The sequence below is a fragment of the Octodon degus genome, unplaced genomic scaffold (assembly GCF_000260255.1).
Source record: "Octodon degus isolate 3935 unplaced genomic scaffold, OctDeg1.0 scaffold00006, whole genome shotgun sequence".
NCBI lineage: Eukaryota > Metazoa > Chordata > Mammalia > Rodentia > Octodontidae > Octodon > Octodon degus.
In genome coordinates, this window is record NW_004524582.1 from 29,698,003 (window position 1) to 29,717,913 (window position 19,911).

At 53.7% G+C, this 19,911-nt stretch overlaps 2 protein-coding genes across 3 annotated transcripts in view; one reads left to right on the top strand and one right to left on the bottom strand.

Moving 5' to 3' along the window:
- Positions 1-2,606, bottom strand: part of Evc2 (EvC ciliary complex subunit 2) — a 108,160-nt gene extending 105,554 nt beyond the window's left edge. The window contains exons 1-2 of the mRNA XM_004624671.2: positions 2,452-2,606; positions 697-751 (exon numbers count right to left, since the gene is read on the bottom strand). Of these exons, the coding sequence (XP_004624728.1) occupies positions 697-751; positions 2,452-2,547 (151 nt within the window). The 5' untranslated portion in view covers positions 2,548-2,606. The remainder of the gene's footprint in view (positions 1-696; positions 752-2,451) is intronic.
- Positions 2,607-4,481: 1,875 nt separating this feature from the next.
- The window catches only part of Evc (EvC ciliary complex subunit 1), a 51,563-nt gene continuing 36,133 nt past the window's right edge, over positions 4,482-19,911 (top strand). For both annotated transcript variants that reach the window (XM_012516704.2, XM_023699730.1), the window contains exons 1-5: positions 4,482-4,828; positions 10,509-10,637; positions 16,243-16,326; positions 17,281-17,513; positions 19,696-19,780. In XM_012516704.2, coding sequence (XP_012372158.1) covers positions 4,658-4,828; positions 10,509-10,637; positions 16,243-16,326; positions 17,281-17,513; positions 19,696-19,780 — 702 coding nt within the window. In that variant the 5' untranslated portion in view covers positions 4,482-4,657. The remainder of the gene's footprint in view (positions 4,829-10,508; positions 10,638-16,242; positions 16,327-17,280; positions 17,514-19,695; positions 19,781-19,911) is intronic.

Here is a 19,911-nt window from a genome sequence, read left to right on the forward strand (position 1 = left end):
ATGCAATGTATTAATTATTGGAACTGTCCTACCAATTGGATTTGAAACTGTCTCATTGCTATTTATTTCCCAATAAAATTATGGGGAAAAAAAAAGAGGAAGGCAGAGGGTGGCTGGGCAGACAGAAGAGAACGCAGCTTTGACCATGGACCCAAGATACCACCCGACTGGCCATGAAGAGCAAGAGAGAGGGATGAGGCCCAGGCCAGAAAGGCTGCAAAAGCCGGGACTGAGGTGAGGGCTTCAATTTTCTCCCTGGATTTCACTCCATGTAGTGCTTCTGCTACAAGACAACAATGCACACGTGTTATGTGACACACCCAGGCGGCGGGACCCACAGCATTTGTGGAATGGAGAAGGAAGGGAACAGGCATCCCCAGCCTCTGACACTAAGGTAACAAAGCGGGCTGTTTAGAGCCACCAAGTCTATGACTTTGTTACAGAAACCTCAGGGCTCTGGGATATGCTGAAGGTGCAAGTTCTGCCTTTTTCAGACAGGCCCTCCCAAACTGCATTTCTGCCCCAGGAACTGAAGCTCACACGGGCAAGATCAGGGGACAGCCTCGGGGCCCCTAGACCCTCCTGGGCCATGCTGGGTACCAGCAGAGCGTGAGGAAGCAGAGGCAGAGGCTTTAGGGTTCTGACTTCTTGCTAAAGCCAGAACAGTGAAAAGCTTAACAGAGAAGCAAAACTTACCTGCAGTCTCCAGGTGAGAGCTTTCCGCCTGGGGCCAAATCATGCAAGGCGAACCCTAAAAATGCAAAGGCTCAAGTTGCTAGCTGAACAACACACGAAGTAGGTGGAAGTCATTTCTTTCTATCGTTGGCACCCTCAGAGGTGAGCCGCACCTCTACCCAAGAGGCTGTGATTTTTTTCAAAATCCACCACCCCCAGCAGCATCCACAGGCAGCACTGAGGGCATCTGCCCCAGTACAGCGGCTGATCATGGTGGGCAGCCCCATGGGACTGGGATCTCACATCAGACAGGCCTGGGCTGGAATTTCAACTCCACTTTCACAAACCCTGGGAGCAGGGACAAGCCCCAAGCCTCTGAATCCCGAAGATCCTGCAGGCTGTAGGAGTGACAGATAAAATGCTGCTCAGAGAGGCGGGCAACTGGCTGCCTCCTCTGTGTCCTTGGCCAAGAGTCTGAGCTCACTGACCCTCAGGTCCCCCTTTGAAAAGCACAGACCTCAAAGCTGCCTCACAGCTTGTTTGGTCTCCCTGCATGACGAACACATGTTCAAGAAGAGTCAGGGCCCTTCTCCTCCGCTTTGTTATCCCTGGGCCTGCGAAGGCCCAGCCCTCTTTGCTGTTTAATAACAACTGTCTTGTACAGGGCCCAGTCCTGTGCCACGTCTTGTCCAAGGCACCTGAGCAAACGGCACAACCAGTCCTCAGAGGATGATCCTCATCCTGGCTGACCTCTCTTGTCTCAGGATAACCAGGCAACCCACACCAGACACAGGCAGGGGTGGCCCTTGAAAGTGAGATGTCCTCAGCTCGCCCTGTCCTAGATGCCTTCCCAGAGCCCCCTCCACACCTGAGCATTCCACAGTGTTCCAGCATCAGCTTCCCCAGTCAGACCATATGCAAAGTGGGGGGGGGGGAGCAGCCCCCGAATGTGGCAGACCCAGTGAGAGCAGAGAATGGCCTGGGGTAGGGGGAACCTGCCTTCCTGGATCTTGGTTTTCTCCATGCAAAATGGGCCAGACTTCCCACCCTGGGGGCGGGGGAGCAGACAAAGGATTCTGGGCACATGTTCTGTCCCACAGCTGTGCAAAGCTGGGCACACTGACAGTGCTTTTCTAGTAAGAAAACACACAACAGGAAGGGAAGGGATCCCCGCAAGACACCTGAGCTTTCTCTGCAGCAAGCGTGGCCGGTCCTGGCATCTGTAGGTAGGGTACCTAGAGTGGCAGCCAAGCCCGTGCCTTTCCAAGTTCGGGACCACAGAGGAGAACCAAGGGGAGATCATCGCCAAATCTCCCTCATCTGTCACCCAGAGAGCGGTGTCAGGAAAAACTCCAGCCCGAGGTCCCAACTCGCATCTCACAACCACCACCGTGTGTCACCTGTGGAGCCTGCCTGGCCCTGACGTGCCAGACACTGACTCACAGATCTCTGGGGGCTCGAGATGGCCCCACAATATGGGACAGGACCAGGAGGCGGGAGAGGCGCAGTAACTCGCTCTGGGGTGCAGACCTCCCAGGATGTGGCGTGGATTCGAACCCAGGTTGCCGGGCAAGCTGAAGCCGCAGCCACCCCCCCCCCCCGGGGCAAAGCCTCCCCTTTTCCTCCGGACTCCCTGGATGCACGCGGAACGCACCCGAGAAACGCCTGAGCATAGCGTTCACACCCTGCTCTCCCTTCCCGACCTTCAGTCAAAGAGGGCCGCGAGTGTAGACTGCCGGCGTCGAATTCCCCACGACTGGGTCGGGCCCTCTTTACCTGCGGTCCGGATGGGGCACCCAGCGCCAGGGCTGAGGCCAGAGCTCCCCCGACCAGCACCCACGCGGCACGACCCTGGGCGCCCGCTGCGACCATCACTCCGGGAAACGCGACCGAAGGCTGGTGCCCCCGGTGTAGTAGCCGGAGCTTCCGGACCCCGGGCCCGCCCCGCCGCCGAGCATGCTCAGTGAGAACGCCCGAAAGTTTGCAGCAGGAACGCGCACTGGAAGGGCTCGGCGCCAGAGGGAGGCGCGCGCACGCACAGGAGGGGTCCGCAGTAACCAAATCAGATCCGGTCGCTCTCCAGTCCCCAGGACCTCGCCACTAACCCCGCTAAATCTCAGTCCGTCTCCCCTCCTCTAGGAAATCTTCCCAGATACACAGGCGCCTCGGATCTTGGGCGCTGTAGGGAAAGAGCAGCCTTCGGAGAGTCAGGAGGCTAGTCAGAGTGGACAGGGCAGTGCAGAGGGCGGGAGGACAAAGAAGAAAAGGTGACTTCCACGGCCAGTTGGGTTCAGTCCTGCACTCTGCCCAGCTCTATGGTGAATCAGTCTCAGACTGGCCACCTCCCCTGGGAAGGCAAGAAGGGAAACCTGGCCCTGAGCCACCTCTTTGGAGAACCAGAAAACCATCAGAGCCTTCAAGAGCTGGAGAGGGTCCTGGAGGGCTTCCTCAGAGAAGGGCGCCCCTCTTCTGCCAGCCTGTCCTCCACTCCTGCAGCCTGCGGCCTGCAGCTTCCTGCCAGGGTGCCTGGCACCTGGCACCCCTTTCTCCTCCGAGGACAGGCCTCCCTGACCTGACGCAGACCAGGCAGCGAGGTTTGAGAGTCTGAGTCTATTATCCCATCCCTGTGCTGGGCTGCCAGGAGGCGGGAAGCTGTCTGCCAGGAGTCGTGTTGGAGCACCCACGTGGCAGTGAGCAGAGAAGGAGCTTCATATCCACACACCACTTTAAAATAAGGTAAATGCAAAGAAAAACCAAGCGTAAAGCACGAACTCCGGGTCCCTGCCACACAGATGACCCCAGGATCCGTGGCAATGCTTTAAGGGAACACCTAGGAAGCTCCACAGAGCATGGGGTGGGCAGGCAACACACCACACACACCGGTTGCAGAGCCCCATCAAGTCACTGCTCCTCTCTAGCTATCGACCTCTTCATCTGTGTGAAGGACAAAGAAGGAGGAAATAGATCTCATCCCTTCTACCTAGAAAGTAGCTGAGGAGAGGAGGAGGCAGGCATGAGGTCGTCCAGGAGGCGCCCGTTGAGAGCTCGGCCACCCAGCACAGGAGTCCTCTTGGGTGCAGCCTTGCCCCCAGGGACTTCCACCCTGCAGGAAGTAAGGGCGTGTGTGTGAGAGAGTGTGTGAGTGTGTGTGTGTGTGCCCACCGCTGGGCCACCAGCTCCTGGACAATGACTAGCACCCACTAAGCAAGTGCTTGCTTACAGACCTGGACTCGGTCTTCTAATCACCTTTTTCCTGCAAGGCCTGAGAACCTCCGTGCTTCCTCTGATGCCGGCCTGGCCAGGCTAGGAGCACACAGCAGATTCTCCACCAATGTCCTGTGATGGGGTGACCGCGCCATCTCTGGGCTCTGCCAGGCAAAGCACTGACCCTCCTGGGAGGAAACAGGAGTCCTCGGGCCACGTTCAGAGGCAATTTCAGGCTGCGCCCCGAGGAAGGCACACCCGGTCCTTGAGAGCAGAGGCCCTGGTCCCCCTGCATTAGGGCTCTGAGCCTGAGCTCCCTCCTCCTGGCAAGCACGGCTGCTCAGCACCCATCTCCAAGGGCTGAAAGGGAAATTAATCAAGTAGGGCAGCCGGCTAGCTGCTAAGCACCTCCTAAGCGCTCTATAAACTCGAAGGGGCAGAGCTTCTCGGGGGTTGGGGTTCCCTGCAGAAGTGTGGTCCTGAGGGCTGGGAGGTGGCCTCCCGCCGCCGGGCATGCTCAGTGCAAGACAGGGCTGGGGCGGGGGCGGCTCAAAGTTTTGGGCGGTCGGTGCAGGCTCCTCCCTCGCTTTCTGGCGGATCCAGGAAAGTGCAGAGGACAAGGGAAAGGCCTGAGCCCTCCGGAAAGTCAGCAGTGCCCTGGGCCCCGGCCGCCCGAGCTCTGCGGCCCTTGTCCCCCAAGCTGGCGGGGACAGAGCCAGGTCGTAGCAGCGCGGAGCGGCGTGAGGGATGTGGCCGGTCCCCAGCCTGAGCGTCCCCGATGGCCCGCGGCGCGGCCTGCGAGAGCGACGCGCGGCTCCTGCTCGGCCGGGAGGCGCTGCGCCCAGTGCCCACGCTGCTGGTCCCGGCCGTGCTGCTGGGCGCCGCGCTGGGCTTGGGCCTCGGCCTCTGGCTGGGCCGCCGCGCGGGCCGCCTATGCCTCCAGCACCAGGTGGGTGTGTGCGTGGGAGTCAGAGCACCCCTAGAGAATGATCTATGGGTGCCTTTCTCAGGAGCGCTTTGGCCTCGGGCTCCCCTTTAGTTCTGGGGGGAACCTGGACAGGGATGTCAGAGGAGAACGACTGAGTGGCTGAACGGTTTTGCCTGAGGTCCCTTGACAAGAGACAGCTGCACCCTACTCCTCGGTTTGATCTTAAGCCCCTAAGCCCGTCTGGGTCTCAGTTTCCTCATCCTAGGCCAAAGAGTATGGACATGTCGCTGGCAGTCGCCCCAGCTAGGGGTGGAAGACAGAGGAGGGCTCTGGTGCTCCCCCACTAACCCACTTCTGTGTCCCTTGTTCGGCACCCCACCCCCATCCGAGTGAGTCCCCCAGTCGCTAGCTGGGTTCTTCTATTGCTCATCCCTGCAGCCAACAGGGAGCTGAGGGTCTGCCAGCAGGGCCTTGGATGCCCCTGGGTGTGCAGGAGTGACCCTGTCCTTGCCAGTTTGAAGCCCTGGGCCTGGAGAAGCAGTCATACCCAAGTGAACACAGACCATGACGTCGCATGGTGACTCAATCCTATGAGAGAGAAACAGTAATGCCAGCATTTCTGAGTCCTTACTGAGCCAAGGTCTGAGCTAGCAGCTCTGCCTGAATCATCCCACCAGCCACCAACAGCCTTGAGTGGGATTCACTGATGACCCCAGTTTGCAGACAAGGACACCCAGACACAGAGAGGTTACATAACAACTAACCAAAATGACAGATGTGTCCAATCGCAGAGCTACTATATTCTGTGTGGATGAGGGCCCAGGGTGGCTGTCTGGAGATTCACAGATGCTTCCTGCATTAGCTTTCCTGTGAGGCGACTCTCACCGAAATGCCTGGCATGCAGTGCTCAGGGGTGCTTGGGGCTGGATGACTCTTTTAGAGCCTTGCAGCCGGGACCGCAGGATTGGAGAGCAGGCGACATGGTCTTGCCAACCCCTGATTCCCAGCCCTCCTGCAAAGGAGGTCTCTTTCCCTGGGAAGTGTGCTGCCAAGAGCTGCCAAGGACTGAAACTAGAGTAGTGCCAGGGTGGGGCTTCTGTGATCCTCATGCCAAGCCTCTAAGGCAGGAGCTACGTCGCCTCACTTTACAGCCTTGTGGTGGAGGTCTACAAGGTCACAATTTCTCCAGGCTCCTGTGATGAACCAAAATCAGGGCTGGAAGGAGCCTTAAGCCAGAGCTGCCACCATCTGCTACCTACTTGGGTGGCAATTTGTACCCAGAAGGCAGCGGGGGCTCATGAGTAACCACACTGTCTGCAGGTCACTTGAGGGTGACAGTGACTCAGACCCGGCAGTAGCTGTGGAGGGGCTCTGGTTCAGTGATAGGGTGACCGGTTTTTTTATGGTTTGGATGTGACCTTTGAAACCACCTCCTTTCTAGTGGAAGCCCCGCTCCTCCTGTTTCCACTCTCCCATCTGTGTCTAGAATGCATATCTGACAATATGCCTCTCCTGATGAAAAGCTCTAGGTATGCCTAGCCGCCTGCAGGGATGATGGCATGGAGCACCCGGTGACCTGCCTACCCTTCCCCAGTGCCCAGCCTCGCACACAGGCGTGCTCCGGGTGCTCACCCCACCAGAATCGCTGTTCCCTGGGCGCCCCCTCGGTACTTCCAGTTCAGTCTCAGGACTCAGAAAGAAGGCTACCTGTGAAGCTTCGCTGGCCATGCCTTCTAGAACAGAACGCTTCCTCCTGCCTCCTGGGCAATCCTATTCTTTTCTGATCCAAGGCCCACAGCTCATAATTTTATCTTGTACTGCTTTCTTTTTATTCTTTCATTTTATTTATGTTATCATTACAACTTCTTAGTATACATCAAAATTACCCATGCATATAAAGCATCAGTTTGCAAGCAGCGACCCCCCGCCACTCGGCCCACTTCTCTCCAGCCGTGTCCACAGCTCTTTCAGCTGGCTCTTCTGTTAAATTGCTCCTCATCTCTAACTAACTCAATTGCATTGCTGCTGTTTGCATGGTTCAGCTTTTGGAGCTAGCCACTGACTTCCCTGCAGGAAGGCAGGAGGACCCAGCCTCTTCCCCTGTTCAGAAGTATATCCACGCCGCCAGGGACCACTGTGTGTGAAGAGGGACATTTGGGTTACACCGCGTTCAGTGTCTCCTTTATCATGATTCTGTAGATATTGCTTTCTGTAAGCCGAGAGTCAGAGGCCACTATGGTTGCCTTCCTTTCCTGTACAGCATTTCTTTTCCCTGAAATTAATAATTACCAGATTTTTATTTGCTTGGATCCTATGTGGTTGTCCTTCTTTTAGCACTGAACTCTCCTTGGCTTGTCACATTGCTTTTCAAGACATTTGAACTCATACAGTATTCGATCAGCTTTATCTTAATAAAATATAATTATTTTTTAATATGTGTGTTTCTCCCAGAAACATCCTCTCATGCCCCAATTGAAGTGGGCTGTTCAGAAAACTCAACAGCAAACCAGGGCTAAACAGAGAGCCAGGTCAGCAACATGGGAACACGAAGCCACGGTGCCCACCCTGATGCACAGCCAGCGTGAAGCGCAAGCCCGCCCGCAAAGCCCTTCTTAGATTTTGAGGAGCAAACTGCTCTGGGCGTCACTGTCATCACTGGGGCCTCCTGGCCAGCAGGCTGGGGCTCCCTCCCTCTTCTCCTGGCTGGCCCCTGTTTCAGGGACCCCTCGCATTTGTCTCCTCCGCTACTGTTCTCATATGGTTGGAGCACACCCCGCGGTAGCTTTAGTCTTCCATCTTTACACTTTTTACACTAGGCAAGGAATCCCGCCTTCCACCTACAGTTTGAAGGTGTTTTCTTCTAACTTCCGTGGCTAGTGTTGAGAAATGTAACTGTGTTCTGATTCTTGATGCTCTGCGTGAAACTTCTTTCTTTGGCTCATCTGCAGTCCATTCTTTGCCCCCGTGTAGAAGCTGCGTCGGGGTGGGGTTTTGTGGAGTCTGCTGTCACCTCCTGAGTTGGGCATTCAACACGATCTTGTGTAACAGAAGCTGGTTTGTTTTGTTTTGTTTTTATTGTTTTTTGGCTCTTTGAAGATTTGTTTCCTCTTACATGTTCTCTTCTCCCCAAAACCCCTATTGTACTTACGTTGAATTAGGGATGTAATGATATTATTCTTTCCAATATTTCGTCTGTTTATCTTTTTTCAAAGTATTACTTTCTGGGGGATTTCTTCATCCTTGTAGTTGAGCTTTTCATAATTTTATTTTTTACTTTTATTAGCAAATGTTTGCAGGACAGGAAAGCACGTTCGTCACGGGCGTTGTGCATAGGCAGGACACACCTCAATTCCTTTTCTGCGCTTGCTTCCCCCTTCCTTCGGTCTCTTGGTCCCCTGCCCATGCAAATCACCTGCCTTCCTGTGTCCTCTCACCTATCTTTATTTTGTTCTTTCTTTACTTTTTGGGTTTCTCACATGAAAGGATCCAGGCACTACTTAAGCTCTACATCTGCATTACTTTACTCAACACTGTGTTCTCAAGGTGCAGCCGTCTTCCTACCCGGGGCTCACGTTTACCCTTCTTTATAGCAGAGTAGTCTTATATTGCTTATGAGTAACAGTTTCTGTGTCCATTACATAATTTTAATATTTGAGCTCTTCATTTGTCTTCAAAGTCCTCTGTTTACACTATGCTGTTCTTATTTTATAGAACGTGTCCTCCAATCCCTCTGAGGTCATTATTGTTGTTGGGTTTTTTTTTTTTTTTTTCTTTTTCCTACGTACTATCTGACTCATGCTTGTTTTGTCCCTTTATTTTGGATTTTGCTGTTCAGATAAGAGCTGCTGGAGACGCTTGGCCACCTGGTCAATTTTAAGAGCATCTCAAAAATCTGGGTCTCCTGCGGGGTCAGAGGAGTTTTCTTCTGGGGTCTTTATTCTGGAATGATCTGATCAGGTCTTTCCTTGCAGAACTCTTGTACTGGCCAGCTACAGTTGCTAAACAAACCCACAGCCTCTGGCCGTAGCTCTACATCAAGACCCACCCCAGAGTGCTCCAGATACACAGACTTCCCCAGGTGGGCCGGGCCTGTGCCTGCGTGGTGCCCGGCACCTGCTGCCCCTCGTCCTTGTATGTTCTTCTCTAGGTACCTCAGAGACGCACTCCCTACTTCTTTTAATTGTGAAAGCACCACCTGGCCTGCGAGGCTCCCCTCCAGCCAGTCTCCACTCTCCCACCCTCCGTCGCGTAGTAGCGCTGAACATCCTCACCATGCTGGTGACTATATATCTACATCTTTCTTCTCCTCCTGGAACGCCAGCTTCTGGGAGGCAGGGCTTTGTGTGTTCATGACCATTCACAGGACCTGGAGCAGGGCTTGGTGTTTACTAGATGCTCGTGATAGCTGCTGAATAACCCAATAACAAACTGATGATATTGCTTCGTTCAAAAATTATATCTTTGAGTAACTGGTGACCAAAGAGGGCATACAATTGTCTCTGCCATAGCAGAACCCTAAATAGAGCCCATTCTTACTATTTATGATAGTTATGTCCTTCAGAGTTATGGAGATCACTGAATTGGAGAATTCTAGAACGTTTATCTCTAGGGAAAATACCTGGTTAGGTTCTTGGAGACTCTGGAGTCTCCAAGAACCTAACCAGGAGTACTTGGAGACTCACAGCACTCTTATTAATCCACCTTTGGGATATTGTGTTATGGGCATTTCTGTTTAAATACCCTCATTACACACATGTTGCTGGTGGCCGCCGTGTGCTTGAGACAGCAGCGCTAAGGTTGGCCTGCACAGGCTCATCATTGCTGTTGAGCTCGTCGTGGCCACTGAGCTCCTCATCACCATTGAGCTCATCACGACCCTCCGGCACCCAAGAGAGCTAGGCCACACTTTAACACCAACTGGGAACACCTCAAAAGCACAAGCACCTAGAAAGCACACAAAACTGTGGAAACCTGGCACATTAATTAGGCTGCAGGAAGGATATTTGTCTACAGAATGAGAAGGAATCAAAAGGAGAGGACCAGGCCTCATTTGTCCTTCACTGAGCAAGTGCGTGAACAACTGGAGGCTCCACACCCTGCATGTGTCTGTTTCTGGCTGTGCCAGCCCCTCAGGCCTCCAGTCCTTTGGTTACTAATGCATTTCAGCCACTGAATGAGTTTGCAAATGCAGAGTGCACATGATTATGGCTCACAATAGAAACTACTATTGCTTCTATATAGTACTACTACTATATGTTTAGTTTTAAAGTAACTACAGATCATTTCTTAAAACTCATGCAGTGGCATGTTGAAAACAGCAGGACAATTAATATTTCTGTGTCATTTTCAGTGCAAAGCAGACACCTTCAAGGAGCTCAGGGTCAGCTCGGAGGCCACAGCCAAACAGAAGAGAAATGAAAGCTGCTTGGTTCTGTCTGGCCTCTGAGTCTGAGGGCTTCCTTCACAGGAGGCATCTCAGGGGGCTCTGGGCTCCTTACTGTGGGCACCTTGAGATGAGTATTCTGGGGGCTCTCGGGAAGGAGATTTAGGCAATCTTAAAGGCTCGATCACACTTTGGGGTACACAGAGGTGTGCAGAAATAACCACTGAGTGGGGGTTGGGTTGGCGAAAACCCTGGGCAAGACCACTGGGGCTAGCTAACTTTAGTATTATATTTCTATCCACCCTTCCTGGGGTTTAGAAAGATGACGCTCAACTTCTGCTCAAGAATTTGGAGCCTAATGCACAGAGCCCCTCAGAAGCTAGCTCCCCGATCCCAAGGCGGAGGAAGAGAGAAACACAGATCTCCCAGGAGGAGGAGGCTGCGGAGGTGAGCTTTGTGTCTTGTCTGTTTGGCCCCGTGCACCCTGGGTGTCGAGCAGCCTGCCTGGTGTCCTGCCATCTCTGACATGTGTACTATCCCATCACGCTTCCTCTTGGAGGGATTATTTACACACAATAAAAAACACAGATTTTAAGTTCAAAGTCTGATGAGTTTTAAGAAATGTCTACACCCTGGAAACCAATTACCCCCACCCCACTTCCCATGGAGAAAGCTTTTGTCAACCCAAAAGCTCCCTACTCCCACTACTGGTCAGTTCCTTGTATGGACACTGCAGAGGCGGCCCTGGCTTTGAGACTTCTTCCTCACTCTACTCGGCCTCGGCCTGGCAAGTGCTGCTGTCCCCATGACATCTGCCTCTGCTGCTTTGTGTCGGGGTAATCTCATTCCACAGTCCCAGGTGACCTCTGAGGTGAGGGGCGGATGCTGCACAAGAAACATCTCTGGAGCTCAGAGATCAGGGCATGAGCTGCTGGATGTCTCAGTCACCCCACCTGTGCTTGCCAGGGCTGTCCTCGTGACATTGACAGGGCCCTATGGAAGCAAGGGCAGCCACCAGCTGAACCGGAGGTCACAGAGATGGAGAATGAGCTCTCTGTTCCTGGAGCAGGCCTGCCACTGCTCCTGGATGCTGTGGACCCCTAGCTCCTGCTTCCTGTCTCTGTCCTTGTGTCTATCCCTGTGTGCATGCATGCGTGTGTGTGTGTGTGTGTGTATGTGTGTGTATGTGTGTCTACACAGCCCTCAATCACTGACTCCACTTGTATCTCTAGGGTCTGAAGGCTTGGAAGTTTTCCTTGTGATAGTGTGTGAGTCCCTGGCATGGTGTCTGTCTGTCTGTCTATTTGCATGTCTCTCTGTTTCTATCTCTTTCTGTCTCTGTCTGTCTCTCTGTCTATCTGTCTGTCTGTCTCTCTCCCCCCCTCCAACCTTCCATCATACAATTAAAGCCTTGCCACAGAAAGGAGACAGTGTCCACACAGTGTGGACCCATATGTTGTACCAGTACTGCCCCCCACAGCAGCCAAACTAGGGAAAGAACCCAGGTGGCCATTGACTGACAGTAGTGTAAGTGCAACTTGGTCACAGTGCATTCACAAAGGAATATTACTTGCCAGTTAAAGGAATACAGTGCTGATAGATGCTACTGTATATTGTGGAAGAAGCTGGGAATAATTATGCTATGGGAATAATTAAGTGAAAGTCACAGGAGACCGCCATTGGCAGGATTCCACTCTTAGGAAATGCCCAGACCTGTGGGGAAGGTAGATAGTGGTTGCCTGGCCCTGGGGCAAGGGAAGGAGGGTGGGGAACTGCTACCAGGGTTTCTCTTTGATGCAATGAGCATTTGTAAAGGCTGCCATGGGGACAGTCACACCTCTCTGGAGCAGATACTGAAAACTACCAAAGCATACACTGCACACAAGTCAGTTGCATAATGCAGATTTACAAATGCTATCTTGATAAAACTGTTAAAAAGAAAACTGAGAAACAACTGCGCTCATACTAAGGAAGCGTCACATAAACAGCCCTGGCTCTGGGACCCAGCACTGAACCCCGTCCGAGCTTTGCTGGGTATTTAACCTGGTGCTGGGTAAGACACTTGCTGCCTGGGCCTCCCACGTCTTGCTCTCCCAGTAGAGTCGCAGTGGTTCCTTCTGCGGCATCCCCATGCTGCAGGGCTGGGGTCTCTAATATGTGCCCCCCACAGCCGCGTTTGCAGGGCCCGCATCTTTCTCCCCCCGAAGGGTTGGCTCCTGTTTTCCCTGCCTGGTGATTAATGTTTCACTTGCTAGCTATTCAGCTACGCCTAGCAGCGCCCATTACCGAGCTAATAATTGTCCAAAGCTGAGCTAGCGCTCTGCCTGTAGCCGGCTGGCTGGCCGAGAGACTCCTCCTGCAGACTCCAGTGTGGCAGCGCAGTTCCGAAGGAACCCGCTTGTGTGCCAAGGCACAGCCAACCAGGCCAGCCTGGTCCCTGCCACTTCACGCATGACCTCTGTTTAATAAGTACCTCCTATGAGCCAAAAATGCCCAGGGAACTACGTGGGCACCCTCCCAGCCTCTGTGTGGAGGGAGCGAGAGGGGCCTGAGCCCTGCGGGGAGGAGCGTTTGTGTGTTCACTGCAAACAGCACCTTTATGTGGGTGAGCAGAAGAGCTTTCCCCGACAATTATGCTCGAACGGATTTTCTGAGCAATCACATTGCTTCCTGTGAATTGCGCATTTGTGCCTCAGCCGACTTCCTACGTAATTCTCTCTCCTCAGCAGGGAGGCTCGCAAGTTGGAGGGTGCTGAACTTCATAAGGACAGCTTTGAAAGCTAAAGTCCTTCCGCCCCGCTGGGGTAGCGGAACCTGCGCAGTCCTCCATCTCGTGGGTCAAGGGCTGCTGGCCACTTCCTCCCCTGCCAAGGCCGTGACACTCCTGGGACACTGCAGGAGGGAGGCATGGGGAGTGAGACATCCCCAGGGCAGAGCCGCAGTCAGGGCTGTGTCAGTCCCAACCTGGGCTTGGGCGGGGCTGCTCCAGGGGGCCCAGCTGGCCGGCTCCACGCGCTCCTTCCTTCATGCTTTTCACACTGCGTGCAACGTCTCCCCCCACCCCTTTTTCTTTTCTATCAGAAGCGGGGATTGAACTCAGGACCCTGCGCTTGCCAGGCAAGTGCTTATTCTACTGAGCCACCTCCCCGGACCCTTTGGGAAGATGCTCCCTAGGAAGGCACAGCCAGGTTTTCCTCCTTTCACGCCCTTCCTCCTCTTTCTTTCTACTTCTGTGGAAGTTTTAAAGTGCATCGTGCAGGCCAGGGAGATGGCTCAGTAGAATAAGTGCTTGCCTGGCAAGCCCAAGTGTCTGAGTTCAATCCCTGGTTCCGCCAAAAAAAAAAAAAAAGTAAAGTGCATCGCACACTGTGGGAGGAGAGGAAAGGTTATCACAGTGAGAGGCACAGGGTCATGAATCCCCACAAATCGCGCCCGGCCTGGAGCCCCTCCTCTCCTGTCCTGGCCGCTTTCTGCAGCAGCTCTGAATCCCTCTTTTGCGTGTGTCTTTGCTGTGCTTTCCTGGCTGCCTCAGTGTCCTGAATCAATTCAAAACATTTCTGTTTGACACGCATTTTGACCTTGGGGAACAGCAGGAAGTCGCTTGGCACCAGATCCAGTGACTAAGGTGGACGCGGACGCAGCGCTGTAAGGCGCTGTAAGCCTGCCTTTCATGGATGGCACCGAGGAGAAGCCACAGCGGGCACCGCATTTTTTTAAATCCCACCTCGTGAAACACTCAGGAAAGAGGATTTCCAGAGCTGCTTCTGAAAGTGGGAAGAACCGTGGGACAAGTGTGCCGGAAGTGACAGGGAGGACGTTAAGCAGGATTCACGGCAGGACATCTTTTATTGTGATGCTGCAAACATTTTATTTAAACATTCGCTGAAGGTTTGATCACCTTTTGTAGTAGACTACACTGTGGCTCATGGCTCCTCTCCTAGTCCCCCAGCAGGACCCGCAGATAAAGGAAGCCCTGAGTCCCCGACATTGGTATCTGGACCAGAGAGGACGTGGCGGCTGGAGATTGGTCCCGTTCTGAGCAGCTCCTCCTTGGGGCAAGGCTAGAAACCACCTGGGTGTTTCCTGCTAGGCCTGAGGCGATTGCTTGGAGTGTGGCTCTCTGCTGCCAGCCTCCTGCCACACACACACACACACACACACACACACATACACATACACACACCCTACCTGCCCGCCTTGCTGGTTCCCTAGCAGGGATTTGGGGACACAGGGAGGCCTGTAAGGGAGAGGTGCAGAGACTGGGGCAGAGGCCAGGGCAGCAGGAGGTCCATCCTGCTGTAGTCAGGGGAGGCTTCTCGGCAGGCACAGACGAGCCCGCGAGCACAGCTACACCAGCTGCCTCGGGCTCTGCCCCTCTGTTCAGAACCTTCAGCTGGGCGCCCTGTCCCTGTGGTCCTTGGGGACAGATCCTCTAGCCCTCTTTACTGCCTGGGAAGACAGAGGCTGCATGGAGTTCACAGACTGGCCCACGCACTCCTTTATTGTTTAAGGGCATAATCCAGAATCTTGCGCGCATGTTGCCCCATGTGCTTGTGCCCTAACAATGTTAAAATTTTTTAATTAAAAATGTTTAATTGACAATCATTATACATATTTACAGGGCTTCATAGGATAATTCGCTACCTGTCATGATCAGAAAAGAATGACTAACCTTTCCATCTCCTCAACATTTATCATTTCGTGGTGCTCGGAAACTTCAGATTCTACCAGTTGTTTTGAAATACACCATCAATTGTTGCTGGCTGTAGTTAGTTATTAATTGTTCCTACCTTAAAATCATTTCATGGGTTTGCTTTTCCCATTTAAAAATCATTCGCAGTTCTTTATTTTACTTTTTATTTATTTATTTTTTCACGTAGCCAACTCATCCCACCCTGGGGAAAGGGCTGGAGCGGCATCTGATGCTGGGGATTGAACCTCAGTCCCCGCATGCTTGCCTAAGCTTGCCTAATCAGGAACTTTAGACCACTGAGCTATCTTGCTGGCCCTCACAGTCTTTAAAAGACTTGAATTTATTAACAGACACGTAAAATCCTTATTTTGTTAAAAAAAAAAAATCCTTGTTATTTCCAAAGCTGAAGAATCAGAATTGAATGATGCCATCTATTTGTCCAAGAATTTGTCAATATATCCACTCACAAACCCGTCATCCAAGCCTCCACCCACTCATCTACCCAACCTTCCCTCCCTCCTTCCTTCCATATTTTGTTCATCTTTCTATTTACCTGTGCATACATTTGTCATTCATCTATCCATCCTTCTTTCCACTATTCATCTTTCTATCATATATCAATCTACCCACCAATCCACCCATCCACCCACTCATCCATCCACCCATCCATCCACTCACCCATCCATCTATCCACCCATCTACCCTCCCATCCATCCATCCAGCCACCCATCCATCCTTCCATCTACCCATCTATCCATCTATCCACCCATCCATCCATCCATCCACCCACCCATCCATCTACCCATCCACCCACCCATCCACTCACCTATCCATCCACCCATCCATCCACCCATTCATCCATCCACCCATCCACACACCCACCCACCCATCCATCCACCCACCCATCTATTCATCCATCCATCCATCCATCCATCCATCCACCCACCCATCTATTCATCCATCCATCCATCCACCCATCCATCCATCCACCCATCCATCCATCCATACACCCATCCACCTACCCACCCAACCATCTATCCACCCACCCATCTATTCATCCATCCATCCATCCACCCACCCACCCATCTATCCATCATCCACCTATCCACCTATCCACCCATTCACCCATCCATCCACAGGCCCATTCACCAAGTTGTCCATCTACCTTTGCATCTCTACCCACCCACCTATCCGTCCATCCTCACAGGACATGTATACCTACATGGATCTAAAGAGGCCTATCATGTCACTTCTTGAAACTACTATTAGAATTAGCACGTGGCATTTTGGAAACTCTTGGCACTTTGTCCTTCATTTTACTGAAAACCTCCCATGTCATTTATTCTGTCTCCTCCCCAGGAATGTGAGCCATCTTTCAACAGCAACATCACTGCATTTGCTCTGAAGGCCAAGGTCATTTACCCCATCAATCAGAAGTTCCGGGTGAGAGTTCTGAGTTCCTTCTTAGACATGCAGTTAATTTAGGAATCTCCTAGATTTTGAAGTCAGGGTGAAGGCAGTAAAAGTGCAATTTTCAGTCCTAGTTAAGGATTTTGTGGCAAGCCATGTTTCCATAGAACCTTTAAGTGGCTATACTTCCCTTAACTATTCTCGAAACACATGCTGGGATCTATGCCCTTCACTTAGCTGTGTGTGGGTGAGTGGGTAGATGGGTGAAGCGGATTTCTACATCAGCAGCTACCATTGCTGAGCCCTATAAGCAGCCGGCCAGGGTGCTGGGCTTCCTGAACTGGGGGAGCATTGACCCCCCCCTTGGGGTACCTCAGGGCCCAGCAAATCCAACATGTGATCAAACAGCCCACACAGTCATGCCCAGCAACCTTTGGGACCTGGCTTCGAACCCAAGTTGGTGTGGGGAGGGAGGGATGGTTCTGCCCAGCAAACAAGGAGCAAGCCCGTTCAAGGCAGGGGGACCAGAGTCTGGAGAGACCCATAAGGAAGCACAGCAGAAGGGCCAGGGCCAGAGCCAGCACGGCTGCCTCAGTTTGGGCAGCCAGAGATGCAGCCGTGACAGCGGGGACTGTGGGAGGGCAGAGAAGCCACCTCAGGGCCTGGGTCTGAAGGTGACTCTGGGCCCCTGCAGGAAGAGCAGAATAGGCATCCAGGTCCATGGGTCTGGAGACAGAGGTGAGCGGAGAGAGCAGGGGGAGGCTGCATGGGTGCTGAATGCACGGTGCTGGGATGGAGCCAGGTGATGTTTTGTTGTAGAAGCCGGGTACAGAGGGCTGGCTACAGGGGGACGCTGGGCTGGGCTTCAGGTCCCTGGATCCTGGCTGTGACTGCAACCCTGGGGAGCGAGCAGTCTGGGGCGGGCAGGCTGTGCAACTGTGGAACACACTGCAGTGCACTCGGAACTAACAGCCACTCTGCCACCAGCCTTTGGCTGACGGCTCCTCCAACCCGTCCCTGCATGAGACCCTGAGGCCAGCGGCCCTGCCACACCAGCCAGGGGGACCCTCGCCTTCCAGCAGCCTGGGCAGCCTGAGCCCAGCCGAGAAGGATGACGGCAGCTCCTCCTGCAGCTCCCGCTCAGCTGCCAGCGAGGACCGGCTGCTGTGCCACGCCTTCTTGCCATCAGGCAGCTTCCCCGAGGTGCTGGCCTGTGAAAGGTGAGCAGGCCGGAGAAGGAGCGGGGCAGGGCTCAGCATGCAAGGCAGACTCAGGGCCCAGAGAGGTTAAGTCACTCTGCCAGGGGCACACAGCTGTCCGTGTCCGAGCCGGGATCCCAGATGCCCTTGGCACTCACACATGCAGCGTTGACTGATGTGGAGGAAGCAGAATTAAGCTGGGAAAGGCAGAGGACCTTGCTTATCACAGGTTTGGCCTAGACACCTGGGAGGACAGGGCACATGCTGTGCCACATGAACACAAGGCCCAAGTCCCTGCTGTTCACTGTCTCTCGTGTTGCCCAGCAGGGCAGCTGTGGTTCATAAATAAGACTTACTGAGTGATTTCCCCCAACAACCCTGTGAGGTAGATGCCAAGAGTCCCTCCCCAACTTCATAAAGGCAGAAACAAGACACAGAAAGGCTGAGTGACTTCCCCAAGGACACACAGCAGAGAGGGATGGAGCTTTGTTGACCTAGCCGCCTCACCTCCATCTGTGCTCCCGATCAAGCTTCAGCCTGGAGCAGGCTCAGGCAGCGATCCTCAGCCACTCTGCTCTGAAGTTCCAGGGGCCCGGATGGCTCAAGGCTGCAGAAGGGTTAGTCCGGGGCTTTAAGTTCTGTGTGAACACTGAAAGTGGCCAGAAGAAGGACGCTGTAGTGAATGGGAGCTTCCAGGGTGGGTGAACAGGCCAGTGCTGGGATGCACCAGCTGCTCTTTAGCATTGGCCATCCTGGGGTATGTGCACTGTCATTTAGATGTGTCTGCCTGTGAGAGACAGAATGTCCAACAGGTGACTGTGTGGCTGTAAGGGCCAATACATTGTGTCAACTTGAGAGGAAGCTTCACTAAGAGACTTGCAGGGGGGCAGGATCCCCCCTTTGTAAACGTCCTCCTCCTGTGCGAGAGGATGAACAGAGATGGAGGGCGCAGCACCTGCCTCAGGACGGCAGCCTGCCGCCCACCATATACAGGAGAAAAAGAGGTCTGCTGCCCCCGTTTTGGCTCTTGCCACTTTGCTGTCTTCTGCCAGCTTGAAGAGTTGGCCCTGCGCCACACCACCCTCCCTGCCGTGGAACCAGCTGACTGTGAGCTGAACCTGCACTTGCTGAAGCCTAGTACGCCTTTCCTTCCTTATTTTTGGATGTTGGGTATTTTGTCCCAGCAACGAGAGGAAAGTAACCAAGACAGTGGCCGTTCGTGGCCATCCTAGGTGCTCCACTCTGAGTCTGTTTCCTCATCTGTGAGTGGCACTGAGGGGAAAGGCCACGTGGTGACAGAGCCGACAGTGTTCCCGGGCAGCCGTGGGGAGCTGACACAGTTCACTCCGGTTATTCGCGTGTGTCCAGCAGCTGGCCCCCTTCTGCCGGCCTTGGGGGCTGTGAGGAGCAGCAGCACTGTGGAGCAAGGGCCAGGACACACCCAGGGCACTGACTTTCCACCTAGGCCCTGTCCCAGCACGGGGACACAAAACGCAGCACCCGTAACTTAAGAGAGGCTTCTTCAACTCGGTTTCCAGTGGCTTCAGCCCGTGGCCGTCTCCAAGTCAGGAAAGCGTGATGGCAGGGTCTGGTGGGGGAAAGCTTCTCGCGTCATGGTGGGCAGCATGCAGGAGAGAAAGGAGGAGCAGGGACAGTAGTGCACCTTTCCGTCATCAGGTCTGTCTGTAGTGTCATCTTTATCCTCCCAGCCACCACTCACAGTAACACCATCTCCTCCCTGCTCACTGCCATCACCCTGACCACAGCCATCACCATCACTGCAGTTACCAGGCTTCCCCTTGCTGTCACGGCCGTACTGTTCACTTTCCCAGTGCTGGGACAAAGCAGCCGGCGTCCACCATGTAAAGAAGTTTACTTGGCTCATGGCTTCAGGGGGTTCAGTCTATGGCAGAACATTGTGGTGGGAAGAATCTGGAAAAGAAAGCCACTTGCACCAGGGAAGCCAGGAAGCATGGGGGGCGGGGGGAGCAGGACAAGAGCGCACCCTGTGGGTTACAGTCCCAGGGCCACTTCTCCAGCCAGGCCCACCACAGCCTAATGGCACATTCAGCCATGAGCTCAGCAGTAGCGGGACCCACTGACACATCTAGTCGCTCTCCAAAGCCCTTGCCTCCGGGCCTTTGGGGAGATGCTCTAGATTTAAACCATTGTGCCGTCTCTTCTGCTTCTCTGACCCCTTCAGTGCGGACATCAACCTGTGTGTCTATTACCTCCATCTCAAAGACCTGCATCGCTTGGATACAGTGCTGCGGCAGGAGCAGCACATGGTAGGTGCGGAGTGTGGCCTTCTCTCCCTTTCCTGGGGTCCGGAGTGGGAAGTGGGGCTCTCTGTGTCCCTGAGCTCCAGAGGCCCTAGATGTCAGTGAGCAGAAGCAGTCTGGAGAAGGGTGTGTGGCAT